This window comes from Lepidochelys kempii, chromosome 20, assembly GCF_965140285.1.
Source record: "Lepidochelys kempii isolate rLepKem1 chromosome 20, rLepKem1.hap1, whole genome shotgun sequence".
Lineage (NCBI taxonomy): Eukaryota > Metazoa > Chordata > Testudines > Cheloniidae > Lepidochelys > Lepidochelys kempii.
Window position 1 is genome coordinate 21,719,797 of NC_136399.1, and position 16,934 is coordinate 21,736,730.

Sequence of the window (16,934 nt, forward strand, 5' to 3'; positions counted from 1 at the left end):
ACCCCGAACCCCCTACGCCAGGTTGGAACCCCCTCCCGCACCCAACCCCCCCCCCCCCCGCCCCGGAGCCAGCATCCAGCATCCCCTCCAATGCCCTGCCTTAGCCCTGAGCATCCTCCTCCACTCCAAACCATTTGGCCCCAGCCCAGAGCTCCCTCCTGCATCCCAAACCCCTCATCCCCAGCCCCACCCCAGAGCCCACACCCCCAGCCAGAGCCCTCAGCCCCTCCTCCACCCCAACCCCCTGACCCAGTCCAGAGCCCCCTCCTGCACCACGAACCTCTGATTTCCAGCCCCACCCTGGAGCCCACACACCCAGCTGGAGCCCTCACCCCCTCCCACACCCCAATCCCCTGCCCCAGCCCAGTGATAGTGAGTGAGGGTGGGGGAGAGCAAGCAACCGAGGGAGGGAGGCTGGAGTGGGGGGGGGGGCAGGGCCTTGGAGAAGGGACGGGGCCTTGGGGAAGGGGGCGGGGGCCAGGGTGTTTGGTTTTGTGCAATCAGAAAGTTGCCAACCCTTGGTGTTGCCCTGCTCCGTGTATAGTCGCGAGGGCATGGCTGACAACATTCTAGGAGGCTGGAGGAAAATGTAGTTCTCAGAAAATCTGGAAGGTTCCATGAGATCCTATAAAGGTCCAGAACATTCTAGGAGGCTAGTGAAAAATGAATCCACGTATGGAATACCTGAAACATTTTACTTGAAACAGTCTGTTTTCCCTTTTGTCGCTAACAACCAAAACAGCACCCCGAGCCCGGGGCCCCCCAAACCTGGCACCACCGGTGGTTGCCTGGGTCACCTGCCCCTAAATCCAGCCCTGCCGCCAGCTCCCATTCAGGCTAAGAATGATGGGCCTCATTCTCTTCTCACGTACATCAATGTAAATCAGGAGAAATGCACTGAAATCAATGGCGGTCATATGGTGTAAGGGACAGGGGAAGGAGGCTCAGCATTTCACAATATCTCCCCTCAGAGACAGAGAGCGAGCTCTGGGAGTGAGGATAAAATGTTTATTGGGAGATACAATGTTTCTGGATCTCTCTATAAAGAGCCAAGTGGGATGTCAGCTCGAGGGTAATGGGCAGAATCCTCATCTGTTGTAAATCAGCTAAGGTCTGTTGTCATCAGTGGTGCTACACTGATTTTACACTAGCTGAAGATCTGGCCCTATATAATTAAAAGAGAAATAATGGAAACTTATTAAATGAAAGTTTTATTTAATTAAGCTCCTCAGTTTCCAAGGCATCCAGTTACAAGGCATAGAAGATCTGTCTGGCACCAGGATTGTCTCAGAAAAGCCAGTGGCCGTCTTGGTTGGCCAGGTGTGTTTTTGTAATAGCACAAAATGCAACCACGTCTTTGAGCAGCTCCTACCAGTCTGCAGCTGGGGTACAACATACATCATTCCTCCCTTACCCTGGAAGAAAGTAGATGACATAGTCTATATCACTGCTTCCCAGAGCACGACTGTGTTGTATCAACGAGGGGACCTGCAAGAGAATGTTACTCTAACAGGAGGCAATGTACTCCAACTTCCTGTCAAGCCCTCAATCCCAGTCTACATCTCTGCTAACGTGAGCATCCAGGTGGTGTTCTACAGCCTGGGCGCAGCTATCCCTAATTCCTCCCACGCCTTCCTGATGAATGTTCCAGATGTTGCCAGTTACTGCCTGATGTATTCTCTAAATGAGCAGGAGGGCTTCAAGAACTTTGCCTTGATGGTGGCCAATAGATCAGAGGCTGGCGCCATCATCTTAGACAATCAGCCTCTAAAGGATGTGGAGTGGAACCGAGTCCCTGGCACTGAGTTCGTTTGGGGCATGCGTACGCTTGGACCTGCCATGAGATCCCATGCTGTGGAACATGCCAGCTCTCCATTCGCACTCCTGAGTGTTGGCACTGCTGCCATGGACAGCTATGGGACTCCGGGTTCCTGCAGGAAGAGTGAGTAGCCTGGGTTTTAAATCTATTTTGACCACAGTTTCTGTGCATGATGCAAAGAAAACAGTGTCACAACCGGGGAGGCAACCATGGGCCTGGTGTAAAGTCTGTTGATTTTGATGGGGCTCCATTGAGTTACACCAGCTGAGAATTTGGCCCAGCATGCCATCCTAGGCCACCACTAGCCACAGTTACTCAGGCTGTGTCCATACTACAGAAGCTACAGCAGCAGGTACGGCGCTGCAGATGTGCCTCTGAAGCACTGTCGTGTAGACACTTGGTACAGCGATGGAAGGGGTTTTTCTGTCACTGTAGTGAATCCACCCCGCCGCGAGCTGGTATCTGGGTTGACGGAAGAATTCTTTTGTCAACCTAGTGGTGTCGACACTGGGCTTTGACGCCTTAACTACGTCTCTCAGGGGTGTGAATTTTTCACACCGCTGAGTGACATAGCTAGATCTACCGAAGTTTTAGGCGTAGTCCAGGCCTAAGATTGTACCTGTGTTGCTAGCTGCACTCTACTAGTTTCCGCCCAGCTCATGCAGTTAGGCAGCTGCTCGCCAGCTGGTCTGAATTGGTTTAAGGACCGTTGCACTTTTCCTCCCACACTTGGTTGTGATGCCCTCTGGGTACCCAAGGGAATTTTGTGCCTGATTCTTACTTATGCCAGTCCTGTGCTTGCACCAGGGAACAGCAATGGTGGAGGAACAGGTCGCTTTGAGCCACCGTTGTGCTCTGTGCATTCTGGGACCATGCAGGGTTGCTGTAATTTACCCTCTGCTTCCCATGGCCCCTGAGAACCAGAAAGTAGCTGTAGCATGGTATGTTCTGACCACATCCTTGATCTGCCTTGCAGATGAAGCCAAGATCATATAAAGGCCCTTATACCAGTTCCACACTCGCTGTGGAGGGTCCCTCCACAGGGAACATTCTTAGGATCCTTTTCCAGCCACTTGAACCGCCTTTTCCAGGCCAGAGCAACGTAAGGCTTTTAGTGTAACTGAGGCCTGCTCAACACCTAAAACTTCAGTCAATCATAAGGCAGCCTAAGCCTCAGGGTAGGCAACACAAGGTCAACAGAAGACTTCTTCTCTTGTCCTAGCTACCACCTCTGAGAGGCGGATTTACTACAGCAATGGAAGAACCCTTCCATCACCATCGTCAGTGTCTACACTACAGTGGCACGGCTGCAGCTGCACCACTTTAGCGTTCCTAGTGTAGACATACCTTGATGAGAGTCAGGCCTTTTAGAAGTACAAGAGCAGGGTTAGAACAGTTCTTGGGAAGGGAAAATTCTCGAGTATTGATGTAACAGTCATCTTGGTTATCCCCAAGGATCAAACCCAGGACCTTGTAAATCCATGAGCCACTCCTGGTTGAGCTAAGGGACGATCTCCCATAGCTAGGAGCTGTAGCAGAACCAGACTCTTGGTGGAGCAGCCCCAGAGGACACATAAGACACACTGATCTCTGAGACACACAGACAAAGCGTAAGTGAGTATTAACCAGGTGATGTGTGGACACACACCAGGCTTTTAGGGCTGAATGTATTGCTAACTGATTATAAACTCAGTTGAAAGTTGTCAGACGGGGCTTAAGGGATCAATGGAGTTAAAGGGAGAAAACACCTGCTGGGTTTCAGGAGATCATCAACTTTGCATTCTGGAAGGAAGAAAGGATGGCCCTTGTGGCTAAAATGCTAGGCTAGGACTCAAGTGATCAAGCTTCCATTCCCAGCTCTGTCATAGAGTCCGTGTGAGTGTGGTCTTAGCTGTATCACTTAGGCCAAGATTTTCAAAATTGCCTTGTGATTTTGGTTGCCTAACTTGAGACCGTAAAGGGGCCTGATTTTCAGAGGGTGAGTGCTCAGCACTTTTGAAAGTCAGGGCCCTTTTAAGATGTCTGAAATCACGAGACACTTTTGAAAACCTTAGCCCTGCAGATGTTGACTTGATGTAATTGTCCGTGCCTCTCTTTCTGTTGCTAGATGTTACCTTTAAATGCCAGACTGAAACTCAGCAGGTAAAAGAGCAGTTGAAGATGTGCAAAGATGTCTTTCAGCAGGTACTTGTGAGGGGTTTATTTGGGCTTTCAGGGTTTTCACAAAGAGTACACAGAAAACTTTGAGCCTGAGGATTCTCTGCTTATCCAAGGTTTACCACTGACTTCAGTGGGAGCAGAATCAGTCCAACACAAAGTGCTTTTGAAAACTCAACCTTCAATACTATGTGAAATATCAGCATGTCTGTGGGCTTCAGCACACTTAGCCTTAACATGTCTTAATCTGTGGACATTGTAGTGGGACAGCCAGCCAACCATAGGTCAAAGCAAGATCATGATGAGGAACCATTTACCTTAATTTTGGGTGGCCTTTCCATGCTTGTAGAAATAACCCATTTCCTCTGATGGTTCTGCAGGGCATCACCAGTGAATTTTGCTCCTTCATGAATTCAACCTTAGTGAATTTGGAGACCATGTGTGCAGAGGGCAGAGCAGCATCGCTGGAGGTTAGAGGTTCTGCCCCTACGTGGGTGGGCGCTCCATGGCCAAATGCCCTGCGCATTGGTATAGCCCTCTCACTTTGGGGGAAATTGTAGCTGCTCTTCAGAAAAGGGGTGTGTGTGCGCATGAGCATGATCTCTAGCTGAAGTGGCAGGGGATCTGGGTTCTGTCCCCACTGGTCCTAGGAAGATCCAAATTGCTTCTGGGGGCAACACAGAGAGAACCGAGATGTCTGCTGATTGGTTGTAATGTTCTCTGGCACCTACACTGAAGGGACCAGGGATGAGGAGCGAATGACACACGGTGTTAGACGTACCCTGGCTTCAGATTACTGTGAAGTCCTGAGCAAGCCTCAGTAGCCTCACTCGCTCAGTAAAGGGCTCCCTCTTTGAGAAAGCTGCAGTCCCTCTGAGTGGGAAGGTCACTATGAACCCGTATGTCCCTAAGAGGGTCATTGTTCCCCTGGGAGTCTGAAGAATGTGTCTCATGAACCACTGAAATCCTCCGTCCTTCTCAGGGTGTTTCCTTTCCCTAACCCAGGAAGTTGCTCGCCCCTTTGGTTCCTTCCTGAATAGCTCCATCCTCAGTGCTAGTGGGAACGAGAGCAAGAGGGAGGTGGCCTCCGCCGTGACCTTCCTCCTGCAGAGTGTGGAATTGGCTGCACTGATGGCTGCTTTGTGGTCTCCAGAGAAGAAGACCCAGAACATGACAACAGAGTTTATGGGTGAGGAGGATGAGAGGCTCCCACATCGCCTCGTGGCAGCTGTGAGATAGGGGGTTATACACTTTTCAGTGCGGAACACCACTGCAGCCTCACTGCCCCTCTCTCAGGGTTTATAACCCAGCCATGGGTGGTAGGAGAACGAGCCATTGAGAGAGGCTAGCCCCCAGCCCCTCCCTTTCTGCCATAGGTCCCTTCCACCCCCTCTCTTCCAATGGAGCCGAGAGCAACCCATCCCGCCTGCACCCCACGCTACACCAGCCCCGGAGCACCAGGCGGGCAGCACAGTGGGAGCAGCATGGCCCCGGCCCCAGTGCCCCCAGCCCTGGGCCTTGTGAGCACCGGCCCCAGCCTGCCTGCCCCAGCCTCTCAGCCATGGAAGAGTCGGAAGGGAACTGGAAGCAGGCAGGAGGGAGCCTGGGGGCAAAGCATGGGCTGGGCCATGCCAGGCTGTTTGGGGAGGCACAGCCTTCCCCGGCCTATGCTACCCACCACCCATAAGCCCAGCCCTGGGGCTTTGCAGCAATGGCAGCTGCCTGAGAGGGGTTTAAAAGCAATGCCAATCTCCTGTTGCCACAGGCAGCTGCCATTAGTTCCTCTTTTCACTCCCTGCCCCAGCAAAACCCCTTCTTGCTGCTTCCCCTGCTAAAGCGCAGAGGTGAGGCAGCAGGGAGAAGTTGCCTTCTGCCTCTTGGCACAGTGGCATCTTCATGGGGGCGCAGGCATGATGGATCACAGAAGGTCAGCCAGAGGGGCTCAGGGAAACACAGAAAGATGGAGGTGAGGAGGAAGCGGGAGGGGTGGTGGGATTCAGAGATAGTGGAGCTCCAAACCTGCCTTGCCCTTGCAGCAAGAGGCATTGCCATTTCCCTCCCCAGCTATCGAGACGCTCCTCGTCCGAGCTGCAGGTCGCTGTGATGAGGTCTTCAGGCTGAGAGGTCAGGAGGAGACAATGGACATTTACTGCAATGCCGTCACCAGAGCAGACACAAAAGGTACCATCCTGGTGCTTCCCAGGCACTCACCCCTTTAGACACCAAACCCCGGCCCTAGTTCTCCCCTTCCTCTCGCCCCATGCTGGCTTGCTTGCCTTTGTTATCCTGACACTAGCGTGGACCTTGTTGGCTGAGCCAGTGTTTCTCAGGCCGTTGAGCTCTGCAGAGCCCTTCATTCCTGGCTGTCCCACAGCATGAAAACCAACCCATGTGGGGCAGGGAGGAGAGAGAAGCTTTGATGGGCATATGAATTGGTCCAGAGAATGGGAAGATCAGAGATCCGTTGGCCCAACACATGATGTCCTGATGATGAGCCCAGCTTGGCCCCAGGTTGACCTGTGTGACTTCCTGGAATGGAACCAGGATAATATTGACCAATTTTACTCCAATTTTCAGGCCAGTATGATGTAACTGGGACTGGTTCTTAATTCTTTAGCCCCAGGGAAAGCTCCTCACTAACCATCCCCTCTGTCTCTCCTAACCAAGAAAAACTATGGCTTCACCTCAGTGCCTTTCACCTAGGGCTGTGTACCGAGCTGGATAATGTGCAGTATGGGGATACGATTTTTAAAGAGCACTAACTAACTGTGCATTAATTGGTCCATATAGACCCTACTAGTGTGCACTAAAGATTCCCTAGTGTGCTTTAATGTACGTTAGTGCACTTTAGGAATCACACTCCCATCGTGCACACCAGATGTTTCCAACACAGAAGTGCTTCTGTGGAAGAAGAGGGAGGAGGCAACATATTCGAGTGGTTAAAGCTCAAAATGCTAGCCAGGACTCCTGGGTTCTTTTCCCAGCTCTGCCCCAGACTCGCTGTGACCTTTGGCACCTGGCTTGCTCTTTCTTTGTCTCAGTGTCCCTGTCTCTATGATGAGTCACCATTTCATTCTTTCTGATCCTTGGGCTGTTGCTTTTATTTCTTACTCCACCCTGGGCTCCATCATTAACATGACATTTCTCGATGAGGGAGATCTAATGGCTGATGAGAAATTGAGGAATTTTCACCTGAATTCCAGGGTGGTGAGTGGGGCTATCGGAGATGGGAGGCCCATGTACCTCTCCAGACCTGTGAATTTCACCCTGCGCCATAGACGAGTGTAGATCCTTTTACTTTGCTGTGTGCCCGGGACTCCAGCTGGTCTCTTGAAAGATGCATCTCCTGCAGGGCATTTGAGTTCTGCTGCCTTTCTGGACTGAGAAACAGTTATCTGAGAAAGAGAGGAAGCTTCTTCAGTCCTGACGCTGGGGCTGTTTTGATGGAGAACATTACATAGGGTTCACACCAGGCCTGATTATGATTAATCATGTAAAATGCTCAGGAATAACAACTGTGCCTGGCTCACCCCTCAGAGCAGGAATAAATGGAAGGCCGGGAATGGAGCCGCAAGGGGCTGGGACTGGGAGTGGAGACATGCTGAGGTTGGGAATGGTGCCAGGCATGGGGCTGGAAGTTGGGGATGTGGCTACAGGTGGGACCAGAGCAGAGGTCAGGGTGGGGAAGTGCTGGATGGTGTTCCCTCTCTGCCCCACATGGGGCCTGACCCGAGACTTGTCATGTCCCTCTGAAGGTTCCTCTATGTCTCCTTAGGGGGTGCACCCCACTGTTTGGGGACCTCTGCCCTATAGATAGCAGAGTTCAGGGAAGCAGCATGAGATGGTGCCTTCTTTGATAAAGTAATGAACTTGATAGAGTGCATGTGGATATTTGTGGGTGGGTGTAAGAATGCCTTTTAATGGCTCAAATCGGAACTGTACAATTGTGTGCTATAGACCCAACAGTACTCAGAGTTAAGGGAATTACCATTTCAGCTCTGGGGTCAGGGGTGTCACGGAGTGTGGGGGAGTCAGGGCCCTGTACCCCCACTTCCTGCAATTCACTGTGACTCTCAGCCGGCCAGTAAAACAGAAGGTTTATTGGACAACAGGAACACAGTCCCAAACAGAGCTGGTAGGTACAACACGGACCCCTCAGTCAAGTCAAGTTGCAGTGGGGGAGGTTTAGATTGGATATTAGGAAAAACTTTTTCACTAAGAGGGTGGTGAAACACTGGAATGCGTTACCTAGGGAGGTGGTAGAATCTCCTTCCTTAGAGGTTTTTAAGGTCAGGCTTGACAAAGCCCTGGCTGGGATGATTTAACTGGGAATTGGTCCTGCTTTGAGCAGGGGGTTGGACTAGATGACCTTCTGGGGTCCCTTCCAACCCTGATATTCTATGATTGATTCTATGAAGTCCTTCTGTGGGGCAGGGAGCTTAGACCCCAGTCCCGGGGCTCCCTCTGTTTCCCCAGTCAGCCCCAAACTGAAACCCCCTCCAGCCATCTCACACCCCCCTCCTCCAGCCTTTGTCCAGTTTCCTGGGCAGAAGGTGTCACCTGGCCCCAACCCCCCTCCCGGGCTCTCATGTTACATGCTCAGGTATCTTCCCTCAAGGAAAGTCTCCCATCCCCAATGCAGACATTCCCAGTAAAACTCCCCTGCAACATTCCCAGGTCAGTACTCCCCACTCCTTGCTGCATCTGTCATAACCATACAGATAAGGGCAGCCTAGAATTCCTCCTTACCTGTAAGGGGTTAAGAAGCTCAAATAACCTGGTTGGCATCTGACCAAAAGAACCAGTGGGGAAAGAAGATACTCTCAAATCTTGGGGTGGGGCGGGAAGGCTTTGGTTTTATGTGTGTTCTCTTGGGAAGCAGAGAAGCATCAGGTCAGAAAACTCCTCCTATAAACCATCCTAAAAGTCTCTCATATTACAAAAATTGTAAGTAAAAGCCAGGCAAGGCGTCTAAGATTATCTTTTGTTCTGCTTGTGAATTTTTCCTTTGCTGGAGGGAGGTTTATTCTGTTTTTTGTAACTTTGAAACGAAGCCTAGAGGAAGTTCTGCTGTGTTTTTGAATCTTTTGTTACCCTGTAAAGTTATTTTCCATCCTGATTTTACAGAGGTGATTTTTACCTTTTTTTTAAAATAAAATCCTTCTTTTAAGAACCTGACTGATTTCTCTATTGTCCTAAGACCCAGGGGTTTGGGTCTGTGATCACTTTGTAACCAATTGGTTAGGATATTATCCTCAAGCCTCTCCAGGAAAAGAGGTGTAAGGGCTTGGGGGGATATTCTCCAAGTGGTCTTTTCCCTGATTCTTTGTTAAATCACTTGGTGGTGGCGGCGTACCCTCCAAGGGCAAAGAATTTGTGCCTTGGGGAAGTTTTAACCTAAGCTGGTAAGAATAAGCTTAGGGGGTCTTTCATGCGGGTCCCCACATCTGTACCCTAGATTTCAGAGTGGGGAGGGAACCCTGACAGCATCACAAGAGGTTTGTGCTATTGGAGCGGGAGGATCTCGCTTGTATTTCCACTGCCAATGGGAAGTCCCAAATGGCTGTTACGTGCAGCACAATGAGAGCCATGAAGCCATTGGTGACTTCAGGTTTATTACTGTCTATTTAGAGATGTGTGACAAAAGAAACCGTATTCTCCCCTTGATCCAGTGAGGAGGACGATGGTGTTTTGGTTTCCAGGCAAAGAAAGAGGAGGAAGAGACTCGCTGCGTTCACTGGAAATTCATCGCTGGGAAAGGCACCTGGGCTGAGGGTGGCTGCAAAAGTCTCCAGATGAACCATCTGCAGCTGTGACCATCTCTCTAGCTTCGCACTCCTGATGGGTCCCACCGGAATGGAGGTATCTCACTGTCAGACTCAGATCAAAGGGCTGGACTCTGAGTTCCTGACTTGGACAAAATCAATGGGAATTTTGCCTGAATGACCACTGAGTAGAAACCTCAGGGTATAATCTGTGGCCACACAGGATCGGTCAGGGTCAAGTGGGCTGGGCTGGGATTGTGATCTGGTGGATAACAGTGTAGTTAGAATCACCAACCAGTCACAATCTGTGCTCTGGATCCCCAACACTGGTTACCGAGAAGCTGAAAAAAAGAAATCACACAGCCCCCTTTATTGAATTCCCGTCTCTGGCTCCCAATCAGCAGATAGGTCCAGTAAAGCGAGAAGTTGCTTAAAATGCTATTCACTTAACAAAATGTTCGTCTGATCCCCAAAGGGACTGCCACATTGCCAGGTCAATATTAGTTTGGCTCTTACCCAAAATACCAAGCTACCAGCCAATCCTTTAGTTTCTAAAACTAAAGGTTTTATTATAAATGAAAGGAAAAGAAAGTGAAGAGAGTTGTTAAAGGATCAAAGCAATCCAATACATATGACTTCAAGATCCATATATCAGGTTCTTAGCAGCGTTGGTGAGTTTGCTGGCTTGTAAAGTCCCTCTGGAACACACCCAAAGCTTAGATGGGTCTATCAGACCTCTGTTCAAAGCTTCAGTTTGTCGAGAAGTCACTCCAGAGGTGAGAAGCAGGATTGAAGACAAAATGGAGGTGATGCAGCTGCCTTTTTCTATCCTTTTCCATGTGGCTTGTACTTCCTCTGTCCCAAAGAGAAGATCACAGCACATGGGCATGGAAAGGTACTTGGAGTCCCCTGTTCATAGGCATGTCCCTACATGTCCTGCTGACTCTTGGGCATAGCCCCTGGCTTCTCTCAATGTGTTCATTCTAGAGCTCAGCGATTCTCAAACTTTAGGAACCTGAGGACCCCCATTTTAATTTAAAATTTTTCGCAGACCTCCAACCCCCTGCTCAGCCCCAGGCCCCACCCCCATTCCATCTATTCCCCTAAGGCCCCACCCCACCTCTTCCCACCCCCGGTCCACCCCTGCTCCTCCTCTTCCCTGTGTCTTTCTGCCCCCTCCCCTGAGCGTACCCCATCCCCGCCCCTCCCCCTCCCTCTCAGCGCTTCCTGCATGCCGCTGAACAGCTGTTCCCCAGCATGCAGAAGGCACTGGGAGGGAGGTGGAGGACTTGATCAGCGGGGCCTGTGGACCCCTTGGAATGCCCTTGCAGATCCCAGTTTGAGAAACACTGGTATAGGTGATTACCCTCAATGGGCCACCAAACAGACTGGATAGTGCTGATGCCAATCTGTCCGGGGGTGTCACCCAGAAACACAGCACAGACATATCACACATTTATAACTCACGATGCAAAGAAAATACATACATTTTAACAAGATTATCATACTTACAAATCATAACTTTTCGACTGATACCTTACATGGCATATCTGGTAAGATTCATTGAAATTTTGTAACATTGGTAACCATATTATAAATGGTCACCCATAGTCCATAGAATCATAGAACTGGAAGGGACCTTGAAGTTATCTAGTCCAGTCCCCTGCACTCATGGCAGGAATAAGTATTATCTAGACCATCCCTGACAGGTGTTTGTCCGACCTGCTCTTAAAAATCCCCAATGATGGAGATTCCACAACCTCCCTAGGCAATTTATTCCAGTGCTTAACCACCCTGACAGTTAGGAATTTTTTCCTAATGTCCAACCTAAACCGCCCTTTCTACAGATGTGAAGAAAAACAATTTTTATCCCTCCTCCTTGTAACAACCTTTTATGTATTTGAAAACTGTTATCATGTCCCCTCTCAGTCTTCTCTTCTCCAGACCAAACAAACCCAATTTTTTCAACCTTCCCTCATAGGTCATGTTTTCTAGAGCTTTAATCAGTTTTGTTGCTCTTCTCTGGATTTTCTCCAATTTATCCACATCTTTCCTGAAATTTGGTGCCCAGAACTGGACACAGTACTCCAGTTGAGGCCTAATCAGCGTGTACTAGAGCGGAAGAATTACTTCTCGTGTCTTGCTTACAATACTCCTTGATAATGCATCCCAGAATGATGTTTGCTTTTTTTGCAACAGCGTTACACTGTTCACTCATATTTAGCTTGTGATCCACTCAGGGCTGTCCTAAGGCATATGCAGCATACAAGACTGTGTAGGGCATCTGAAAATTTGGGGCACCTGTGGGTCTTAGTGTCCACCCTTCTGCCTCTTCCTATCCCTGTTCTGACCCTTCCTGCAGCTGCTGCAGCCTGGTGACTCTTACTCCAGAAGGGATCTAGTAACTTAAAATGAAAAAGCATCCAGTCTGCCAGACCTATTAGAACAACAAGAGTTCCCAGAAGTTACCTACTACAGGACAGGCCTAACAAAGAAAATAACAGAACGCCACTAGCCGTCACCTTCAGCCCCCAACTAAAACCCCTCCAACGCATTATTAAGGATCTACAACCTATCCTAAAGGATGACCCAACACTCTCACAAATCTTGGGAGACAGGCCAGTCCTTGCCTACAGACAGCCCCGCAACCTGAAGCAAATACTCACCAACAACCACATACCACACACAGAACCACTAACCCAGGAACCTATCCTTGCAACAAAGCCCGTTGCCAACTGTGCCCACATATCTATTCAGGGGACACCATCACAGGGCCTAATAACATCAGCCACACTATCAGAGGCTCGTTCACCTGCACATCCACCAATGTGATATATGCCATCATGTGCCAGCAATGCCCCTCTGCCATGTACATTGGTCAAACTGGACAGTCTCTACGTAAAAGAATAAATGGACACAAATCAGATGTCAAGAATTATAACATTCATAAACCAGTCGGAGAACACTTCAATCTCTCTGGTCACACAATCACAGACATGAAGGTCGCTATCTTAAAACAAAAAAACTTCAAATCCAGACTCCAGCGAGAAACTGCTGAATTGGAATTCATTTGCAAATTGGATACTATTAATTTAGGCTTAAATAGAGACTGGGAGTGGCTAAGTCATTATGCAAGGTAGCCTATTTCCCCTTGTTTTTTCCTACCCCCCCCCCCCCCCCGGATGTTCTGGTTTAACTTGGATTTAAACTTTGAGAGTGGTCAGTTTGGATGAGCTATTGCCAGCAGGAAAGTGAGTTTGTGTGTGTATGGAGGTGGGGGGGTGAGAAGGCCTGGATTTGTGCTGGGGGTGGCCCACCTTGATTATCATGCGCATTGTGGGGAGAGTGGTCACTTTGGATGGGCTATCACCAGCAGGAGAGTGAATTTGTGTGGGGGGGTGGAGGGCGAGAAAACCTGGATTTGTGCTGGAAATGGCCCAACTTGATGATCACTTTAGATAAGCTATCACCAGCAGGACAGTGGGGTGGGAGGAGGTATTGTTTCATATTCTCTGCGTGTATATAAAGTCTGCTGCAGTTTCCACGGTATGCATCTGATGAAGTGAGCTGTAGCTCACGAAAGCTCATGCTCAAATGAATTGGTTAGTCTCTAAGGTGCCACAAGTACTCCTTTTCTTTTTGCGAATACAGACTAACACGGCTGTTACTCTGAAACATTGAAACTGTTAAAGAGCCATTCAAGTGGTAATGAAGCCATTTAACAGGCATTTGCCAACCCCTAGGTATATACTGTCAGTTTCTGAATTTACTGACAAAAACAGTTGTGCATTACTGTAATATTTACTCAGAACATGTTAGTCTACAGGACCTTAGTTTAAAATTTGCTTTAAAAATATTTCATTACAAGATTGCTGAAGATTATAAAATCACATCTCTAAAGAATCCCTGCATAGATTTTTAGATCCACAATCTGAGTATTCATCTTTAGCTTTAAATGCTTGGATCATCAGACATCTAGTTTTTTAAATAAATCCTTCAAACCACCACTCTTATCTAAAATACACATTTTAATTTTAATTACTATAGTACAAAAAACTTACTTCCAAAGTCTTCCTGTCCATGCCTTTCTCCCTCCCCCTCCCCCCACATTGAAGAGAGGCTAGCTCTTAAAGAGAAAAGGAGTACTTGTGGCATCTTAGAGACTAACCAATTTATTTGAGCATGAGCTTTCATCGCCATCCGATGAAGTGAGCTGTAGCTCACGAACGCTCATGCTCAAATAAATTGGTTAGTCTCTAAGGTGCCACAAGTACTCCTTTTCTTTTTTCGAATACAGACTAACATGGCTGTTACTCTGAAACCTGTCATTATGTATAGCTCTTAAAGGGACAACACCCCTTTCCTTCCAGATAGCTGGACAAATGAGTTTCCGTGCATTCTGCGTGAGGCAGAGGGTCCAGGGATCTCTGCGAGGGACTGTGAGTCTCCACCGCCGTGAGGCGAGCCGGGCGTCTCGGTATCCTTTCCTGCCATCAGGCATAGGGGCAGCAGTTTAATAATACTGCGTATGGCCCCATAAATCCTAAGGACGGCCCTGGATCCAAGATGACGCCCCAGATCCCATTCCGCAGTACTCCTTCCTAGACAGTCATTTCCCATTTTGTATGTGTGCAACTGATTGTTCCTTCCTAAGTGGAGTAGTTTGCATTTGTCCTTATTGAATTTCATCCTATTTACTTCAAACCATTTCTCTAATTTGTCCAGATCATTTTGAATTTTAATCCTATCCTCCAAAGCACTTGCAACCCCTCCCAGCTTGGTGTCATCCACAAACTTTATAAGTGTACTCTCTATGCCATTATCTAAATCACTGGTGAAGATATTGAACAGAACCAGACCCAGAACTGATCCCTGCGGGACCCCACTTGTTATGCCCTTCCGGCATGACTGTGAGCCAATGATAACTGCTCTCTGGGAACGATTTTCTAACGGTTATGCACCCACCTTATAGTAGTTCCATCTAGGTTGTATTTCCCTAGTTTGTTTATGAAAAGGTCATAGAATCATAGAATATTATGGTTGGAAGAGACGTCAGGAAGTCATCTAGTCCAATCCCCTGCTCAAAGCAGAACCAACACCAAATAAATCATCCGAGCCAGGGGTTTGTCAAGCCAGGCATTAAAAACCTCTAAGGATGGAGATTCCACCACCTCCCTAGGTAACTCATTCCAGTGCTTTACCACACTTCTAGTGAAATAATGTTTCCTAATATCCAACCTAGACCTCCCCCACTGCAACTTGAGACCATTACTCCTTGTTCTGTCATCTGCCACAGCTGAGAACAGCTGAGCTCCATCCTCTTTGGAACCCCCTTTCAGATAGTTGAAGGCTGCTATCAAATCCTCCCTCACGCTTCTCTTTTGCAAACTAAATAACTCCAGTTCCCTCAGTCTCTCCTCATAAGTCATGTTCCCCAGCCCCCTAATCATTTTCATTGCCCTCCGCTGGACTCTCTTCAATTTGTCCACATCCCTTCTGTAGTGGGTGGTCCAAATCTGGACGCAATACTCCTGGTGTGGCCTCACCATTGCCGAATAGAGGGGAATAATCACTTCCCTCAATCTGCTGGTAATGCTCCTACTAAAACAGCCCAATATGCCATTGGCCTTCTTGGCACCAAGGGCACACTGCTGACTCATATCCAGCTTCTCATCCGCTGTAATCCCCAGGTCCTTTTCTGCAGAACTGCTGCTTAGCCAGTCGGTCCCCATCCTGTAGTGGTGCATGGGATTCTTCCGTCCTAAGTGCAGGACTCTGCACTTGTCCTTATTGAACCTCATCAGATTTATTTTGGCCCAATCCTCCAATTTGTCTCAGTCACTCTGTACCCTATCCCTAACTTCCAGCATATCTACCTGCCCCCAGTTTAGTGTCATCCGCAAACTTGCTGAGGGTGCAATTCATCCTATCATCAGATCATTAATAAAGATGTTGAACAAAACTGGCCCCAGGACTGACCCCTGGGGCACTCCGCTTGATACCAGCTGCCAACTGGACATCGAGCCATTGATCACTACCCATTGAGCCCGACGATCTAGCCAGCTTTCTGTCCACCTTATAGTCCATTCATCCAGCCCATACTTCTTTAACTTGCTGGCAAGAATACTGTGGGAGACCGTGTCAAAAGCTTTGCTAAAGTCAAGGAATAACATGTCCACTGCTTTCCCTTCATCCACAGAGCCAGTTATCTCATCACAGAAGGCAATTAGATTAGTCAGGCATGACTTGCCTTTGGTGAATCCATGCTGACTGTTCCTGATCACTTTCCTCTCCTCCAAGTGCTTCAAAATGGATTCCTTGAGGACCTGCTCCATGATTTTACAAGGGACTGAAGTGAGGCTGACCGGTCATGTGAGACAGTATCAAAAGCCTTACTAAAGTCAAGATATTCCACATCTACCGTTCCCCACCACCCACCCGCCATCCACAAAGCTTGTTACCCTGTCAGAGAAAGCTATCAGGTTTGTTTGACATGATTGGTTCTTGACAAATCCATGCTGACTGTTATTTATCACCTTATTATTTTCTAGGTGTTTGTAAACTGATTGCTTAATTATTTGCTCCATTATCGTTCCGGATACGGAAGTTAAGCTGACCGGTCTGTAATTCCCTGGGGTGTCCTTACTTCCCTTTATTTCCCATGTAGCATCTCAGGGCTCACTGGTGAGTCTCCCTTTGCTGTGTTACAGGAGAGTTATCCACTGACCGTCGTCACCTACGTGGGACTGACCTTCTCCCTGCTGTGCCTCCTCCTCGCCATCCTCACCTTCCTCCTTTGCCGCTCCATCCGCAATGTCAGCACCTCCTTCCACCTGCAGCTCTGCCTCTGCCTCTTCCTGGCCGACCTGCTCTTCCTCACCACGGTGACCCGCACCCGCAGTCGGGTCTGTTACCCACTTTTATTCTTGGTTTAAATTTGAGCTGTGTCCAGATCCTCTGTCAGCATTTCTAAAGCTCCCCTCACTCCAGCACCTTTTTATACCCTCAGCTGGATGGTAACATTTATTCCATGCTCTTTAGTCCCGCAGAAATAATTATTTACTGCCCTCCAAAAGAAATCTCTCTGGATGAAACCAGTCCTTCCCTTTCCCTTGTGGGCTCCATCCTTCATCAGACAAAGGAACCTCGATTTCCAGAGTCACAGTCCCCTGCCTGTCCTCTCTGCCCCCACA

General features: G+C 48.7%; 1 protein-coding gene across 1 annotated transcript in view; it reads left to right on the forward strand.

Moving 5' to 3' along the window:
- The first annotated feature begins 917 nt into the window (after positions 1–917).
- LOC140901067 (adhesion G protein-coupled receptor E3-like) overlaps positions 918–16,934 on the forward strand; it is a 30,441-nt gene continuing 14,424 nt past the window's right edge. The window contains 9 exon segments of the mRNA XM_078849705.1: positions 918–922; positions 1,338–1,942; positions 3,927–4,003; positions 4,982–5,165; positions 6,041–6,157; positions 7,056–7,258; positions 9,679–9,776; positions 9,778–9,838; positions 16,452–16,650. Coding sequence (XP_078705831.1) covers positions 918–922; positions 1,338–1,942; positions 3,927–4,003; positions 4,982–5,165; positions 6,041–6,157; positions 7,056–7,258; positions 9,679–9,776; positions 9,778–9,838; positions 16,452–16,650 — 1,549 coding nt within the window.